This window comes from Chiloscyllium punctatum, chromosome 14 (genome assembly GCF_047496795.1).
Source record: "Chiloscyllium punctatum isolate Juve2018m chromosome 14, sChiPun1.3, whole genome shotgun sequence".
Lineage (NCBI taxonomy): Eukaryota > Metazoa > Chordata > Chondrichthyes > Orectolobiformes > Hemiscylliidae > Chiloscyllium > Chiloscyllium punctatum.
The window spans coordinates 28,529,708-28,549,698 of NC_092752.1; the positions used below are offsets into that span (position 1 = coordinate 28,529,708).

The 19,991-nt window shown below is 40.7% G+C and overlaps 1 protein-coding gene across 4 annotated transcripts in view; it reads right to left on the reverse strand.

The window, feature by feature from the left end:
- Window positions 1–953: 953 nt before the first annotated feature.
- The window catches only part of LOC140485685 (uncharacterized), a 36,831-nt gene continuing 17,793 nt past the window's right edge, over window positions 954–19,991 (reverse strand). For all 4 annotated transcript variants that reach the window (XM_072584097.1, XM_072584096.1, XM_072584095.1 and 1 more), the window contains 3 exons: window positions 14,645–14,791; window positions 8,113–8,173; window positions 954–1,279 (listed from right to left, as the gene is read on the reverse strand). In XM_072584097.1, the coding sequence (XP_072440198.1) occupies window positions 1,167–1,279; window positions 8,113–8,173; window positions 14,645–14,791 (321 nt within the window). In that variant the 3' untranslated portion in view covers window positions 954–1,166. The remainder of the gene's footprint in view (window positions 1,280–8,112; window positions 8,174–14,644; window positions 14,792–19,991) is intronic.

Sequence of the window (19,991 nt, forward strand, 5' to 3'; positions counted from 1 at the left end):
GGGAATAGGTTCACATCACTGGAAAACTTGAGAAATAAAAGATAAGCACATTATACACAATACAAAGTTGTTAAACATTGCATTCCTGCGCATCAACCCATTAGACAGAGACAAACTTTCAAAAGAATTAGTATCTCTGTCTCATGTCAAAAACAGTGCATCAGCCCAAATCAATGTCAAATTTTAGCTACCCAACCCAATTCGTTACGTTAGTAATAACAGCCAGGATTGCCCCAGGTAGATGCCCTGGTCTGTGTTGACTACAGCAGTGTCAGAATCACAACTGTCCTGGTCCTCTGTTTGGGGAATCTAGCAGGCTTCTGCAGCGGATTGCTACCCAGTGATTGTCATGAATGTGTGCATTAAATGCTAATGGGTGAACAACTACAGTTGTTGTCCCTGAACACTGTCTTGTCTCATACAATGAATAAATACTTAGGTTTGGCTCAGGTGGTTGAATGCATCATCCAAACTGATTCTCAATTCCAAAATATATGATTTCTCTTCACTGTGACATTTTCCATGCGTACAGTTATGGCCAAGGGCAATAAGCAAGTAAAAGTGAACAAAAGAAGAAGGAGATTTAAAAAAAAACTACATAACTGGATCACAAGTGAAATTATTTCCATATGGTTCAAGATGTTGATAGCAGATCTTTGTAAAAAAAATAAAATTGCAAATTGCCATTTGTTTTTGCAAGCTACACCGTTTTGAGTAACAAAGCACAATTATAAAAAAAAATCCACTTTTCCCACGCTTAATTTATGACTTAAAAATTGGCAGCACTCCAATTTGAAGCAAATTCATTAGACAATTACTGCCAAGGTCGGAGTTGTTCATTCTCAGATACTTAATACAGTACTGCGGTTACATATCCTTCTGTTCACATCAAGGACATTTATCTTCAGAAGATTCAAAATGGCATAAAAAGTTACTCAACATCCAATTCTCCCCACGGTGTAATTGCTTGTTTAATACACCCAGCATAGATGTGAACTGCAATTATAACTGTCAAGGCATCACAACTAAAATGTTTGGAATTTCAATGCTCCAAATTTGAAGAGCGAGTGAGACTTAATCTTCACAGTTTATAAAAAAATTCATGCCAACGTAGTCCAACAAAATAGTAAATACAACTACCAAATGTGACTGCAGTTAAAAGTATTTTAAGCAAGTTGGGTGTAAGGTACTGGCTTTGATGTCCGCTCTGAATCTTCCGTATCTATATTCCAGTCGTTGTATCCTATTGGATCATTTAGAATTCGCTGATCACCGCCACCTTGTTTTAAAAAGAAACTCATTAATTTGTTAAAAAAAATTCGGCTCATTGCATGTAACATGTCCCAAATTGAGTCAGATACTTTGCACAAATTAAGTTAAACATAGAACATAGAAGAATACAACGCAGTACAGGCCCTTTGGCCCTCGATGTTGCGCCGATCCAAGCCCACCTAACCTACACTAGCCCACTATCCTCCAAATGCCTATCCAATGCCCGCTTAAATGCCCATAAAGAGGGAGAGTCCACCACTGCTACTGGCAGGGCATTTCATGAACTCACGACTCGCTGAGTAAAGAATCTACCCCTAACATCAGTCCTATATCTACCCCCCCTTAATTTAAAGCTACGCCCCCTTGTAATAGCTGACTCCATACGTGGAAAAAGGTTCTCACTCTCAACCCTATCTAAACCCCTAATCATCTTGTACACCTCTATCAAGTCACCCCTAAACCTTCTTTTCTCCAATGAAAACAGCCCCAAGTGCCTCAGCCTTTCCTCATACGATCTTCCTCCCGTACCAGGCAACATCCTGGTAAACCTCCTCTGCACCCGTTCCAGTGCCTCCACATCCTTCCTATAGTATGGCGACCAAAACTGCACACAATACTCCAGATGCGGCCGCACCAGAATCTTATACAACTGCAACATGACCTCAGGACTCCGGAACTCAATTCCTCTACCAATAAAAGCCAGTACGCCATATGCCTTCTTCACCGCACTATTTACCTGGGTGGCAACTTTCAGAGATCTGCGTACATGGACACCAAGATCCCTCTGCTCATCCACACTACCAAGTAGCCTACCATTAGATCAGTACCCCATCTTTTTGTTACTCATACCAAAGTGAATCACCTCACACTTAGCTACAGTGAACTCCATTTGCCACCTTTCTGCCCAGCTCTGCAGCTTCTCTATATCCCGCTGTAACCTGCCACATCCTTCCTCACTGTCAACAAATCCTCCGATTTTTGTATCATCCGCAAACTTGCTCACCCAAACTTCTAACCCCTCTTCCAGGTCATTTATAAAAATTACAAACAGCAATGGTCCCAAAACAGATCCTTGCGGAACACCGCTAGTAACTGCACTCCAAGATGAACCTTTACCATCAACTACTACCCTCTGTCTTCTTCCAGCCAGCCAATTCCTAATCCAAACCTCCAACTCACCCTCAATGCCATACCTCCGTATTTTTTGCAGGAGCCTACCATGGGGAACCTTATCAAATGCCTTACTAAAATCCATATACACCACATCTACCGCTTTCCCCTCATCCACCTCCTTTGTCACCTTCTCAAAGAATTCAATAAGGTTTGTGAGGCACGACCTGCCCTTCACAAAACCATGCTGACTATCCTTGATCACATTATTCCTATCCAGATGTTCATATATCCTGTCCCTTACAATTCTTTCTAAGACTTGCCCACAACAGAAGTGAGACTCACTGGCCTATAGTTACTAGGGTTATCCCTACTCTCCTTCTTGAACAAGGGAACCACATTTGCTAGCCTCCAGTCTTCTGGCACTATTCCTGTAGACAACGAGGACATAAAAATCAAGGCCAATGGCTCTGCAATCTCCTCCCTTGCTTCCCAGAGAATCCTAGGATAAATGCCATTAGGCCCAGGGGACTTATCTATTTTCACCCTTTCCAGAATTTCCAACACCTCTTCCCTACATACCTCAAAGCCGTCCATTCTACTTAATTGTGACTCAGTATTCACATCAGCAACAGTGTCTTGTTCCTGAGTGAATACTGACGAAAAGTATTCATTCAGTGTCTCCCCAATCTCTTCAGCCTCCACATGCAACTTCCCACTACTATCCTTGACTGGACCTATTCCTACCCTAGTCATCCTTTTATTCCTGACATACCTATAGAAAGCCTTAGGATTTTTCCTAATCCTACCAACTAAGGACCTTTCATGTCCCCTCCTTGCTGCTCTTAGCTCTCTCTTCAGGTCCTTCCTGGCTACCTTATAACTCTCAATCGCCCCAATTGAACCTTCATGCCTCATCTTTACATAGGCCGCCCTCTTCCCTTTAACAAGGGATTCCAATTCCTTATTAAACCACGGCTCCCTCACATGACCCTTTCCTCCCTGCCTGACAGGTACATACTTATCAAGGACACTCAATAGTTGCTCCTTGAACAAGCTCCACATATCAATTGCGCCCTTGCCTTGAAGCCTACTTTTCCAAGCCACGCATCCTAAGTCATGCCTCACCGCTTCATAATTTCCCTGCCCCCAGCTATTACTCTTACCCTGCAGTGCACACTTATCCCTCTCCATCACTAAAGTAAAAGTCACTGAATTGTGGTCACTGTCCCCCAAATGCTCACCTACTTCTAATTCTAACACCTGGTCTGGTTCGTTACCCCGAACCAAATCCAGTATAGCCTCACCAACCACATATTGTGTCAGGAAACCCTCCTGCACACATTGGACAAACACCGACCCATCTAACGAACTTGAGCTATAGCTTTCCCAATCAATATCAGGAAAGTTAAAGGCCCCCATAACAACCACCCTATTACTTTCACTCTTCTCCTGAATCATCCTCGCAATCCTTTCTTCTACGTTTCTAGGACTATTAGGAGGCCTGTAAAAGACTCCTAACAGGGTGACCTCACCTTTCCTATTCCTAACCTCAGCCCAAACTACCTCAGATGGCGAGTCTTCATCCATCGTCCTTTTCACCACTGTTATACTATCTTTGACAAGCAATGCCACACCTCCCCCTCTTTTACCCCCACTTCTGACCCTACTAAATCATTTAAACCCTGGAACCTGCAACAGCCAATCCTGTCCCTGTTCTACCCATGTCTCCATAATAGCCACAACATCGAAGTCCCAGGTACCAACCCACGCTGCAAGTTCACCTACCTTATTTCGTATACTTCTTGCATTGAAGTATACACACTTCAAGCCACTTTCCTGTTTACAGGCACCCTCCTTTGAGATTGATGCCATGTTCCTAACATCCCTACACTCCAGGTCCTGCACCTTAAAGCTACAGTCTAGGTTCCCATGCCCCTGCAGAGTTAGTTTAAACCCCCACCCCCCCAAGAGCACTAGCAAACCTCCCGCTAAGGATACTGGTGCCCCTCAGGTTCAGGTGTAGACTATCCTGTTTATAGAGGTCCCACCTTCCCCAGAAAGAACACCAGTTATCCAAATACCGGAATCCCTCCCTCCTGCACCATCCCTGTAGCCATGCATTTAACTGTTCTCTCTCCCTATTCCTCGACTCTCTATCACATGGCACGGGTAACAAACCAGAGACAAATGCTGTGTTCCAACTGGATAAATGCACTGCGCAGTACGGCATCAAATTGTACATATGAAGAGCTTGCATTCAATCTCTGATCTATGGTCCTTGCCTACTCAAGGTCACAACGCAAGGGAAGCCACACAACTCTCTGGGTATAGAGAATGTGAGTGAATGTCAGATAATATTTAATGGGTGAAAAATGTAAGAGGTCATCCATTTTGGATCAAATATAAATTCAAACTAAACAACATTTTAAGGTGAGAGGGGCTGAGGAAGCACAAATTGACTTGGATGTCCATGTACACAAAATAACAAAATAATTCGTGCAAAGTTGTTTTTAAAAAAAGTGATTTGAGTGTTGGCATTTATCTCAAAGGAGTTGGAATTGAAGTGAGGATGTGGTAGAGGTACAGTGCAGTCTTGTCAGAATGATACCAGGCTTAAATGCTTCATGGAAACACAGATTAAATAAATTTGGTTCTGTTCCCCTGAATGGGGCATGTTTTAAATCAAGATGATGTGTACTTTAACAGGGGTAAATAGAAACTAGTGGGAAAATCCAGAGGAAGGGGAAATTGTGTTAAAATTAGAACAAGGACATTTAGGAGTGAAATCGGGAGGAATGGAAATCAACAAGTCTCTCAACCTCAAATTACAATGAATTCTGGGAAAATTCAAACCCTAAAGACATTGCTACCCAAAGCTAACAAAAAAAATGCAACAATGTAAATGATTAATAGTGGATAAATGAAGTTGAGATACAGATTAGCTAAGATCTAACTGACGATGTGGGTAGTCTTGAGGAGTAGAATGGTCTTTTGCTGTTCCTATTGCTGTTCAAAATATTTTGATAAAAGTGAGAGCTGGTAACTTTGCTCTATTGTAGGTGGTGATATTTTGAACATACTGCTGCCTATAAATGAAAATCTCAGATGAGTAATTGCTTCAAAAGTACCCAGCAAAACCACTGTGTTCCAAGGAAAAGAAAAAGGAGATTAAAGGGAAAGCCGAAACTGTTATCAAACTAACCTGGTTGATGCTTGAAAATGTTCCTGTTCGGTACTATTACAGATTTCCTATTGTCCTTAAGATAATGTCAATAATCCTGTTGATATACTCTAATGACTTGGTCAATTATAATATTGAACTATATGAATCTATATCAATACTTAATTATAGAATCTTACAGCTCAAAAGGAAGTTGTATACGCTGCAGTTCAAAGCAGCTAATAGTTGCAGTAAAATGCTGCTTCCAATCTCCTTTTTAGACACTTTCTAATCAACCTGTTCAGAGAGATATTAGCATTTACCTCTGGGATAGGTGGGACTTCCTGGTCCAGAGGTAGGAATACTACTACTACACCACAAGATCGCTCTCAGAACCAAACTGGCATTGTAGATATTCTCCTCATCACCCTGTTCAGAGATGTTATTACGCAACTTTGGAGCTGGTGAGACTTAACCTGGCCTCCTGTCTCAGAGGCAGGAAAGCCACCACCATGCCATAAGAGTCCTAATCCTCCCTCTTATACTGGGTAGGTATAACTATTGTAACATAATATAGTTCACTGCATTATGGGAAGAGGTACAATTATAGTCTTAATTATTATCGAATCAGGAGCCAGGAATGTCTGACCCCAATGTGATCTCAGGCTCGACTCCTCTTCCTTATCCAAGGCTGTATGACATCATTAGATTGGATGGTGCCTAATGCCATCTCCAATATTAATCTTATAAAGATGGCATGACTTGCTGAATGATTTCTTTGAAAGAAGGCACCCAAATAACTCCACTCTTCTACCCTCTCTAATCTCATATTTTAAAAATGATATGTTCAATTTCCTTCTGCAAGTTGATGATTTATTTTCCATCACTTCCTATGTATTCCACATCATAAGTAATCATTTTTAAACAAAATTTATCAGACCCTCATCTGCGTTAAATTAGCCGTCAGGACAGTAGGAATGCTAGAATTATGAACACGAATACACCTTTAAGCCCCTCAGATCTGTTCAGCTATTGAATAAAATCATGACTGAACAGTGACCTTTATCTGCCTTGGCCCCATATCCAATCATATCTGTGGTGGACATCAATCTCAATTTTTAATTTAAGAGAGCATTCCAAACTTTTAACCTTTATGGAGTGTCTCCTAATATCACTTCTAAATAGTCCAAATCTATTTTGAAGAATACATATCTTAATCTTAAGACTCCCCAACCAGTGGAAATACTTTCTCCCCATCTTTCCTCCTAATATCTTGAAAACCTCAGTCAAATTACTCCTTAAGCACCCAGATTCCAAGGAATACTACTCTAGTTTGAACAACTTCTCGTCACAAGTTAATTCTTTGAGTCCAGGTGTCATTCTGGTAAATCTGTGCTACACTCAGCTAGGCCAATATATCCATTTTAAGGTGTGGTCCCCAGCTCTGTTCACAGTATTCCAGGTATAGTCTAACTAAGGCTTGGTATGGCTAAAACAGGACTTCTACCATGGGAAAGGGTGCAGACAGGATTTACAAGGATGCTACCAGCAATGGAGAGTTTGTATTATAAGAATATGATGGATAGGTAGGGACTTTTTTTCCTGGAGCATAGGAGGTTGAGGGATGACCTTATAGAGGTTTACAAAATCATGAGGCGCACAGATAAGGTCAATAGCAAAGGTACTTTCCCTAGGGGATTTCAAAACCAGAAGCCATAGGTTTAAAGTGAGAGGGGAAAGATTTAAAAAGGGACCTGAGAGGCAACTTTTTCAAGCAGAGGGTGATGTGTGTATGGAAATGGTAGACGTGGGTACAGTAACAATGTTGAAAAGATATTTGAACAGGTACATGAATAGGAAAGGTTTTGAGGAATATGGGCCAAATGCAGGCAAATGGGACCAGTGTAGTTTGGGAAAGGTGGTCAGCATGGACAAGTTGGACCGATAGGTCTGTTTCCATGCTGTATGACTATTAGCATTCTAAAAGCCTTTGATTGTTTTCTGTTCCTACATATACATCATATTTTAATGGTCTACGCCGATGAACCCCAGAGTCTCTCTAGACATCCATTGTTTCTGGCTTTCCTTCATCTTCTTGGATCTAATCTTTTTTAGTCATTGATACATTTTGAGTATTTTGCTACATTCTATTATCCCAAATCATTAATAAATATGATGAGTCTCTGAAGTTCCAAAACTGGTTTTTGTGGAACATTAACTGGTCATATCCTGGAAGTAGTGTACCTGTTCATTGATTTGGATAAATCCTTGATTAATTCAAACTCAATAATCTTGGTAACAGGAGAGCAGTAGTATTTACCTACACAAAAATTTAAATCATTGCAGCTGAGTCTGCAGGGGGTTGGGAGATGTTCTTGGCACCCTCAGCTAGTCAGCAGACAGTATCTAAAATTAGAAAACTCCAACTCATCAAGCTGGAATTACGAATCCACATCAGAAATTTGCACAAAGGGATACCTAAAGATGAGACCTGTGCCCATTTCAAGTGCCAGAAAGGTTTAAAATATCACTGCTTCTTTATGAATGGCATATAAAAAAAAACTTACCTTGCCAGGTACACACCAATTCAATTGTTTGAGGCTGTTGATCCTCTGTCATCAATGACTGCTGCAAAAGGAAATGGGATATTGAAGTGAACTTCTAACACTACAGTTGAAGAAACAAAGTTACATTTATGTAGCACTTTATTGTCCCCATGACATTTCAAAGCACAATATCTCTGCTGCTAAATGTCAACAGTCAAATCTATGCATAGGACCCAGAGACAGCAAAATAAACAAAATGGCCAGTTAACAGGTTTGGTATTATTAGCAGAGGTAAATCTAACTAAGAATCACTGCGTTGCCTTCCTCTATTTTCCAAATACAGTCAGTTCTGATATAACGTAATAGTTCTGCTCTCATGCAATCTCACATTATAAGAAAATTGCACAATAGCCATACCATTTAATAGGGCCAGAATCATGTTATAGCCAATATGGGGGTAAGGAAAGTTTCCATTCTACAAATAATGATCTAAAGTTTTCAATCACATTACTGCCAATTTGCATTGAAGAAACATGTTATGGCAGAACTGACTGTAATCCTCAGGAATGGTTCCCTTCCTCATTTAGAAATCTGCTGTGATCAGTCCTCGCCTCAGAAATAAACTCAGCAACGATTGCTGACACATGTGCCTGCATCTGCATCTGCAACTTTCCTTTCCCTCAAAGAAAATGATAAACGACCATTTCTGTCTGTGCATAGATGTTCCTTGACCTGTTGAGTGTTTCTGTCATTTTATGCTTTTACTTAACAACAGTCTGACTGAGCTTTTACTTAACAAATTATTGCATGTTGAAAAGCGAGGGAGAGACAGCAAGATAGACAGGATAGTGCTGACCCCTTTTAGGAACATGGAATTCAGAAGTGAAGTCTGCTTAAGCCACTTTATCCTGCTTGTGCCCGATACTTTCAAAGACCTGTTCAATTTAGTCTTAAACCACAGCATCTTCCTCCTAACCCTGCAAATTAGTTATCAAGTACATGTCTAGTTGCATTTTGAAAGTGTATCCATCACTGTTTTGAGGGTATACACACAAAACACTAACCTGACTGTTCTTTAAAGTGGTGCAAACTGATGCTTTGTTCCATCAATTTGTTGTGTTATGGACCAGACCAAACCACCTCAAAACATATTCAGAACATAGCTTTTAAATAACAAAAAGTTAGGCTCTAGACTAAGTATTGCATTCCAGGTGCAATTCAATTGGTCAAACTACTCAATGTTAAGCAAAACACACAATTTTAAACTAAAATATAGACCAAATAAGAAAGAATTATGGTTAAGTCAATTCTATCGAAATGATTATCAAAATAATAGATATATTAACTATTGCTAATTAACTGTTCCAATAAGTAACATCCCATAAACACATCCTTGGCAAAGGCAAAGTCAGTAAAATAGGTCATCTCACAGACAATTCTTCAGTTCAGGAGAAAAATAAATCAAGAGAAAATGTAGAAAGAGAGAGAGAGAGAGAGAGAGACAGAGACAGAGAGAGAGAGAAAAGCATGGAGACATGTACTACAAATTCCAAACTCAAATTTCAAGAACCCAGCAACTGCTACTGAAAAGCAAACTTAAAATCCTGGCTCTGGGGGTGATTGACTCCACCCATTCAGGCCGCTTCTATTGTTCCAATTTTTCACAAGCTGTTAATTGGATTCAAATAGACTGCTTGTCACCTCTGTCTTAAAACCTCTTAAAACCACAGTATCACCACAGCTTTAATTATAATTTTTTTACTAAATGTAACACTAATTGAAAATGAGTAACCCCTTCCCAATAAAGCCAACTTTAAGCAAGGGGTTTTAAAAGATGTAAACACATGTAAGAGTTTAATGTTTAGAATCAGCAGGCAACTAGATTGGTACATTTTTGGGTTACCATTTATGGAATGGAAATTAGTTTTTGCTGCTGGCATAAAATGGGTGGTATTGGATCTGTGGCTACTTTACGAAGTGTCTGACACTTGGTTCCATTGCAACTGATGGAATTCAATACCAGATGGTGCATTGAATGTGCAGCCAATCTAACATGAGCCATTTCACACCACTGGCCAAGATGAATCTTTATCAGAAACATTTCTCCAAAAAATTAAGTTTGAACCAAAAGAAAATAGCCAAAATGGAACAAAACAAAAAATGATTGAGAGATACTTATAACATTTTGGGCGACATCCTTCCCATGAATTCAGATTCATACGGTTGAGTCACACTGGACGATGATTACAAAAATCTGTGGAGATGTGCAGTGGTTCAAGGCAGTTTATCAACATCTCAAGAGAAATTAAGAATTGGCAATAAATGCTGGCATACCAGCTGTACACATGTCCCAAGAAAGAACACCACGTACAATCCTTGCTGGAAATGTGCATGCATGGATGATGGATAAAGATAGGATTAGTTCCCTCCTTTCAAACAACCTGCTTTCCCAGGTTCCTAAATAAGATCTTAATATACAAGTGTGGAGATAAAGCCTTCAGCCACCAAGTCTGCTGTGTCATTCAATGAGATCATGGCTGATCTGATAATTGTCAGCTCCATTTTCCTGCCTTTTCCACATTACCCTTGATTAAAAATCTCTCCATATCAGCCCTGAATATTCTTAATGACCTCAGCCTTTACGGCTCTTTGGGGGTAAAGAATTCCAGACTCATTACTCAGAGAAGAAATTCCTCTTCATCTCTGTCCGAAAAGGATGGCTCTCTACTCTGAGATTATGCCTTCCCCCTCCCCCCCCCCCCCTCTTATAGGATAGTCTAAGACCAATCTCTCAGTATTTACCCGGTCAAGCTGCCAAAGAGTCTTGTATCTTTCAATAAGGTCACCTCCCATTCTTCTAAATTTCAATGAGCACAAGCCCAAATGAAGTTTCTTCTCAAGAAAATTCCTCCATCTCCAGGATCAATCTAGTGAATTGTCTCCAATGCCAATATATCCTTCTTTGAATAGGAGACCAAGATTGCTGACATTATTCTAGGTGTGTTCTGATTACTGCCTGTACAGTTTTATCAAGTTTTCCTATTTTTCTACTCCAATTCCTTTGAAAAGAAAAGGCCAACAGTCCACTTGTCTTCGCTGTTACCTGTTGAACTTGTGTGCTAGGTTTTGGCGATTCATGCAGAGCATTCCCAAATCTCTTTGTGCTGTAGGTTTCTGCAGTATTTCTCCATATAATTAATATTCAGCTCCTTTATTCTTCTTGTCAAAGTGCATAACTTTACATTTTCCCAGGTTATATTCTATGTGCAAAAGTTTTGCCTGCTCACTCTAACCTGTCTACATTCCTCTGTAGACCCTTTATGTTACCCTCACCAGTTGCCTTCCCACCTATTTCTATGGAAACTGAAAAACTTGGCAACAGTTTATGTACTTCCTTATCCAAGTTATTAACATTTTTATAAATTATTGTGGCCCCACCAATGATCTCTGCAGCACTCCACTAGCTATCCTGAAAATGCCTCCCTTATATCTATTGTCTTCTCTTTGTTACACAATCCACTACCCATGCTAACATGCTGTCCCAATACCATGGGCTCTTATTTTATTAGGCAGCCTAACAAATGGTACCTTATTGGAACAGCTAGTCATGGAGCCCACAAGAGAGCAGGCTATTCTGGACCTAGTGCTTTGCAATGAACCAGACTCTATAAAAGATCTTAAAGTAAGGGAACCCTTAGGAAGTAGCGACCATAATATGGTAGAGTTCAGTCTGGAGTTTGAAAGGGAGAAGGCGAAATCTGATGTAATGGTGTTACAGTTGAATAAAGGTAATTATGAGGGCATGAGAGAGGAACTGACTAAAATAGACTGGAAGCGGAGGCTAACCGGGAAGACACTAGAGCAAAAATGGCAGGAGTTTGTAGGTATAATTGAGGACACTGTACAGAGGTTCATTCCCAAGAAAAGAAAGATTAACCGGGGAGGGATTAGACAACCTTGGCTGACAAAGGAAGTCAGGAAATGTATTAAAGAAAAAGAGAGATCCTATAAAGTGGCTAAGAACAGTGGGAAATCAGAAGATTGGGAAGGATACAAAAGCAAACAGAGGATAACAAAGAGTGTAATAAGAAATGAGAGGATCAAATATGAAGGTAGGCTAGCCAGTAATATTAGAAATAATAGTAAAAGTTTCTTTCAGTACATAAGAAACAAACGACAGGCAAAAGTAGACATTGGGCCACTTCAAACTGATGCAGGGAGCCTAGTGTTGGGAGATAAGGAAATAGCAGGAGAACTTAACAAGTACTTTGCGTCAGTTTTCACAGTGGAAGACAGGAGTAATATCCCAAAAATTAAAGGGTGTCACGGGGCTGAGTTGAGTATGGTTGCCATTACGAAAGAGATAGTGCTAGAAAAGTTAAAAAGTCTTAAAATTGATAAATCTCCTGGCCCCGATGGGATACACCCTAGAGTTCTGAGAGAGGTTGCTGAGGAAATAGCAGAGGCATTGGTTGAGATCTTTCAAGAGTCACTGGAGTCAGGAAAGGTCCCGGACGATTGGAAGATGGCTGTAGTAACCCCCTTGTTCAAGAAAGGATCAAGGCAAAAGATGGAAAATTATAGGCCAATCAGCTTAACCTCGGTTGTTGGTAAAATTCTAGAATCCATCATTAAGGATGAGGTTTCTAAATTCTTGGAAGAGCAGAGTCTGATTAGAACAAGTCAACATGGATTTAGTAAAGGGAGGTCATGCCTGACAAACCTGTTGGAATTTTTTGAAGAGGTAACAAGTAGGTTAGACCAGGGGAACCCAGTGGATGTGGTCTATCTGGACTTTCAAAAGGCCTTTGATAAGGTGCCACACGGGAGACTGCTGAGCAAGGTGAGGGCCCATGGTGTTCGAGGTGAGCTGCTGGGATGGATTGAGGATTGGCTATCTAACAGAAGGCAGAGAGTTGGGATAAAAGGTTCTTTTTCAGAATGGCAGCCGGTGACGAGCAGTGTCCCGCAGGGTTCGGTGCTGGGGCCACAGCTGTTCGCATTATATATTAATGATTTGGATGAGGGAACCGGGGGCATTCTAGCGAAGTTTGCCGATGATACAAAGTTAGGTAGACAGGCAGGTAGTACTGAGGAAGTGGGGAGGCTACAGAAGGATCTAGACAGGTTGGGAGAGTGGTCCAGGAAATGGCTGATGGAATTTAACGTGAGCAAGTGCGAGGTCTTGCACTTTGGCAAAAAGAATATAGGAATGGACTACTTTCTAAATGGTGAGAAACTTAATAAAGCCAAAGCACAAAGGGATCTGGGAGTGCTAGTCGAGGATTCTCTAAAGGTAAACATGCAGGTTGAGTCTGTGATTAAGAAAGCGAATGCAATGTTGTCTCTTATCTCAAGAGGGTTGGAATATAAAAGCAGAGATGTACTACTAAGACTTTATAAAGTTCTGGTTAGGCCCCATTTGGAGTACTGTGTCCAGTTTTGGTCCCCACACCTCAGGAAGGACATACTGGCACTGGAACGTGTCCAGCGGAGATTCACACGGATGATCCCTGGAATGACAGGTCTAGCATATGAGGAACGGCTGAGGATACTGGGATTGTATTCGTTGGAGTTTAGAAGATTAAGGGGAGATCTAATAGAGACGTACAAAATAATACATGGCTTTGAAAAGGTGGATGCTAGAAAATTGTTTCTGTTAGGCGAGGAGACTAGGACCCGTGGACACAGCCTTAGAATTAGAGGGGGTCATTTCAGAACGGAAATGCGGAGACATTTCTTCAGCCAGAGAGTGGTGGGCCTGTGGAATTCATTGCCACGGAGTGCAGTGGAAGCCGGGACGCTAAATGTCTTCAAGGCCGAGATTGATAGGTTCTTGTTGTCTAGAGGAATTAAGGGCTACGGGGAGAACGCTGGCAAGTGGAGCTGAAATGCGCATCAGCCATGATTGAATGGCGGAGTGGACTCGATGGGCCGAATGGCCTTACTTCCACTCCTATGTCTTATGGTCTTATGGTCTTATCAATCACGTTTTAGAAACTCAAATATATTATGTATATTGTGTCCACTTTATCTATCATGCTTATCATCCCCTCAAAGAATTTGAATATATTTGACAGGCATGATTTTGCCTTATCAAGCCATGCTGACTCTGCTTTATTATATTATGTATGTCTAAATGCTCTGTTATTGCAACCTTTATAATGGACTCTTTCATTCTTTTCAATGACAGATGTTAAACTAATTCTCCTATAGTTCCTGATTTTGTCTCCCTTTCTAGTTGATGTTGCCATAACCCTTTGCTGTGTAAACTTGGATATCTACTTTCCATTATCCTCCCACCTTCTTTCAAGTCATTCCTTAAGCAAGACAGGTAGTTGGGGCCATGGAACCACATGCCAACACTTTGGAGAGGAAGAAGAAAATTTCTGAAATCAAGAGCAAACCTTTGTGGTCACACAGCATTGTTTTACGAAAACAAATTGTCTCAGTAAACCCTACAAAATAGGCAGCTACGCACTTTGCAGATCACAAATAATTTTAAATGGTAAATGTGTGATTAAAAACTGGGGTTTGAGTAACTAACACTTACCATTCCAGTTGTACTGTCATAACATCCACAAATGGGAAGGCTCCGACAACCTAGAAATGCTATTATGGTTGTCGTCATCATACTAATCACAGATGCAATTAATATGGCCATATTCGCTCCCTGGACAAATTTGGTCAGTATATATTCCTGCAAGAAAGTAGGCAAGCACTTTACTCCCAACTTCAGGAAAACAGAAAAATACGGCACAATGATGAATAAGTGAATGCATTTCATGGCAAAGCAGTGAGCTATGGAGAAGAAAGTCCCAGGTTCAGGAGTTAATCCCGTGTACAGTGAGCACATTGTGAGGATCTCAGTGTCCACAGGTTAAGTGACCCAACCATGGTTCCACTTATTATTTAATGCACTATTTGGAAACTGTGTTCTTGTCAGTTGAGAACAGTTACTCTGAACTTTCGCTAAACTGTATGCCCACTTTGAAGGATCAGTGCTTGACAGCAGTTAACAATGATCAATAGTTATCTCACTGGAGATGGTGATTAGCATTTGTAATAAAGAGTCACCTCACTGAAGAGAACAGGGGCTTTGCTCGTTAGTGATGTCTACCTACAATATATAGATCGACCTAACAGCACTAATTACAACCTTCTATTTATGGTAATGATTCATAACTATGGTAGTACAAAGGCAAAACTTTATAAGAAACCCAATCTTCTTCACCATCTCTCTTCTATTTCACTTGATGAGGAGGTGCCGGTGTTAGACTGCAATGGACAAAGTTAAAAATCACACAACACCAGTTTATAGTCCAACAGGTCCAACTATAGCCTGGTGTGATCTTTAACTATTTCACTTGAGTGAAGCTTGGAAGAGTCGACTGCTGCAATCTAGAGAAACGAACATACTAATCACAGTAAAGAGAAAGCAAGGAAGCAAAAAAAAACAGTCCAAACCCAGTACTTTCCACCAAAGTTCATAAATCACATTTACCAGTCAGTAGTAGCTTGAATCCTGAAGCACTTTAGATCCAGCTTAATTACATCACTGTGCTTAATAGCTCTTGTACAATGTCATCAATAATCAGAACTGAACAATTATTTGGCACTATCTTGAGTAACTGGAACCAAAGTTTCATTTTAAATCACTTCTCTAACAATTTGCACTTATTTCGGATCTTTTTAAATTATTCACTCTCAGGGTATGGGTGTTCCTGGCTGGAACAGCATTTACTGCGCTCTCTTGGTGCTCTTGAGACGGTGGTGATGAGTTGCCTTCTGGAGCATGTGCAATCCATTTGCTGTACATTGACCCACAATGCCTTTAGGAAGGGAATTCCAAGACTTTGACTCAATGTCAGTGAAGGAACACAGCAATGTATTTCCAAGTCAGGATGGTGAGTGGCTTGGATGGGACCTTGAAGTGGTGGTGTTCTCATGAATCTGTTACCCTTGTGCTTTCAAATGGGAGGAGCTGTGGGTTTGGAAGGTGTTGTCTAAGAATACACACTTCCGTGAGCGTCAGTGATGGAGGGAGTGGATGCTTCTGGATGTGGTGCCAATAAAGTGGGCTGCTTTGTTCTGGATGGTATCAAGCTACTCGAGTGTTGTTGAAGCTGCACCCATCCACCAAGTGTGAAATATTCCATCACCAACCCCTTCCCCAGGATATTGATAGTGGGAGATTCCGTAATGGTAGCACCATTGAACGTCAAGGGGCAATGGTTAGATTGTCTCTCAGTAGAGATCGTCATTGTCTGGCATTTGTGTGGTGTGGAATGCTACTTGCCATTTGAACACCCAAGACTGGATACTGATGAGATCTTTTACTTTGGGATAAACCAAAGGTGCTTCACAGGTTGTTGACGATATAAGGGAAGAGAGACAGAGACAGAAACAGAGAAAAGGAGGAAAGAACGATCTCTGGGCCAACGCTGCAGATGGCATGGTAGAGCAGCTAAACTCAGGGATGTGTAAGAAATCAGAATAGGAAGAATCAGCTTCAACAACTGTGTCAGTAAACAATAAATGGTAACAATTTGGGAAAATAAATCTTGAAATCTTTTTAGATGATTGTAGGAAATACAGATAGGCAAGATCCAACAAACTTGTATAAATTTTTCAAAAAATTTCAGATTTTTGTTGCATTGGTCTGTAAGATTTATATCTTTATATGCAAATATTTTAAACAAATCCAAACAGGCTGCTACCACATCATTCACTGCATCCATTACAGATGACACAGATAAAGCAAATATGAATCTCAATGAAAAATGACTTATGTGGAAAAGAGAAGTTATAATTCATGAGGCACTGGTACCAATTTTGGAACAGGCCCCATTTTTACCAACAACTTAGATCAGTGTCCCTGGTGAATTATGCATTAATGGATAAGAACTTTAAAGGGGGAGGAAGACAGATAAAGGAGCTTTAGAAATCTCAATAGTCAAAAGAAGAAAACAGACTTGCAATTTAAGTAAAAACAAAATAGAGTAGGACAGGAAGAAAGTTCAATGGCACAGGTAGCCTCTCAAACTGGCTACGTTGGGATGGAGTCTGTGACAGATTTTGCATCTTGCTGGTTTTCAGGTTGGATATTTAGGGTAGGTTACCTAGCTATCTTCGTAAAACAATATGCTTGGAATGGTAGCAATGGAGCTATTTTAGACTTAGTATAGCATAAATGAGGCAAGATTAATTATTGCTGATAAAAAGATGGATTTTATTGAAGCTTTTTGTCTTGCACACAGCAGAGCCCTTTATATGAACATCAACTGAATATAAAAACCAACATTTATGCTGCACGAGAGGAGAATGCTGATTGTCAGTCAGCATCCACTTTGCAGCCAGAGTCTTGTTATGGACAATGCACCCATTAATGCTAGTGTGCTTCCAATTAAACCTGTTGGACTATAACCTGGTGTTGTGTGATTTTTAACTTCATACACCCCAGTCCAACACCAGCATCTCCAAATCATGCCCATTAATGATAAGTGACAATTAACAGCCAATTGTTTAAATTTTAAACCAGGCAGGTAGACTCTGAAGAGTCATCTAGACTCAAAATGTTAGCTTGCTCTCTCTCCATGGATGCTGTCTGATCCTCTATGATCTCAAGTATTTGTTGTTTTCAGGTAGATTGATAGGTCAGGTATTGCTCTGAGAAATCAACCAGTGAATGGTTGTCACCTACTTGTTCAGTTGAAACAGGTGCAGTATGTGTACTTATTCTTTCTGTCTCCAAAGAACATGTCCTGTCAATAAATATATGTAGCTTCCATTACATGCAAGTGCACCACACTATGGCTCTAACTGATAATGCTCAAGTAATTGTCAGCAAAATTCTTTCCACATTCAGGGTTGTCCAGCAAATGTTTTCCAATTAACAAAAAGTGTCTAGTCTACCTCTAATTACCCTGGAAGGTATCTTTAAAGAGGAGTTTTTGCAGCAGCTGAAGATAGTTGCTTCATGCTGCTGTTAGGCAGCAGCAACACAAATGATGGCCCCAAGTAAGAGGTAGCTGCCATCAATGCAAAAAGACATTCTGCTCAGGAGTAGAAATGTATGAATTTCAGAGCTGGTAATGCCAGGTTTGCAGGGCATTTGTCCCAAAGACTGGCAGATTGTATCAAACAGCTTGCCCCTTCAACTGTTCACAAATGGGCAAGGTATGACTACACCCAAACAGCCCATGCTTGAAAATCTCAAGACACAGTGTCTTAATGATTCTGCAATAGGACAATATCTGCTGGAGAATCTGCAATGTGCAAGGCCTTTAACTTTAATGCAATCATTCTCTATGGCACTGCCTCTTCAAATCAGAGTCTGCTGACCAACCAATTACCATTCTTTTCTCATGCATCATAAATGATTATGTTCTCCTAGAATTAATACATTTGCAAAGTGGCCCAATGAGGTAAGATGAAAAACTATGACAGGATATGTCTCTTTTCAGCAATATTCAAGTTTTATATCACCAAATAACAATCTCAGAATAAACCATCTTCTAGGAAAGTGATTATATAATTGAATTGCATATTCAGTTTGAGAGTGAGCTTGTTGAAGAAGTAACAAAGAAGATTGCTGATGGCAGAGCAGTAGATGTGATCTATATGGACTTCAGTAAGGCGTTCGACAAGGTTCCCATGGGAGACTGATTAGCAAGGTTAGATCTCATGGAATACAGGGAGAACTAGCCATTTGGAAACAGAACTGGCTCAAAGATAGAAGACCAGGGTGGTGGTGGAGGGTTGTTTTTCAGACTGGAAGCCCGTGACCAGTGGAGTGCCACAAGGATCGGTGCTGGGCCCTTTACTTTTTGTCATTTACATAAATGATTTGGATGCGAGCATAAGAGGTACAGTTAGTAAGTTTGCAGATGACACCAAAATTGGAGGTGTTGTGGACAGCGAAGAGGGTTTCCTCAGATTACAACAGGATCTGGACCAGATGGGCCAATGGACTGAGAAGTGGCAGATGGAGTTTAATTCAGATAAATGCGAGGTGCTGCATTTTGGGAAAGCAAATCCTAGCAGGACTTATACACTTAATGGTAAGGTCCTAGGAAATGTTGCTGAGACCTTGGAGTGCAGGTTCATAGTTCCTTGCAAGTGGAGTCGCAGGTAGATAGGATAGTGAAGAAGGCATTTGTTATGCTTTCCTTTATTGGTCAGAGTATTGAGTACAGGAGTTGGGAGATCATGTTGCGGCTGTACAGGACATTGGTTAGGCAACTGTTGGAATATTGCACGCAATTCTGGTCTCCTTCCTATTGGAAAGATGTTGCGAAACTTGAAAGGGTTCAGAAAAGATTTACAAGGATGTTGCCAGGGTTGAAGGATTTGAGCTACAGGGAGAGTCTGAACAGGCTGGGGCTGTTTTCCCTGGAGCGTCGGAGGCTGAGGGGTGACCTTATAGAGGTTTACAAAATCATGAGGGGCATGGATACGATAAATAGACAAAGTCTTTTCCCTGGGGTCGGGGAGTCCAGAACTAGAGGGCATAGGTTTAGGGTGAGAGGGGAAAGATATAAAAGAGACCTAAGGGGCAACTTTTTCACGCAGAGAGTGGTACATGTATGGAATGAGCTGCCAGAGGAAGTGGTGGGGGCTGGTAAAATTCCAACATTTAAGAGGCATTTGGAAGAGTATATGAATAGGAAGTGTTTGGAGGGATATGGGCCGGGTGCTGGCAGGTGGGACTAGATTAGGTTGGGATATCTGGTCGACATGGACGGGTTGGACCAAAGGGTCAGTTTCCATGCTGTACATCTCTATGACTCTATGGTGTAGTGCAATTTAAATTAAGTATCTGAACACATAAATGAAAGCCATTATAAGTAATAGGTGAGATAGTTGGTGTGTAAGACAGAACTTGAGTAATGCTGAAA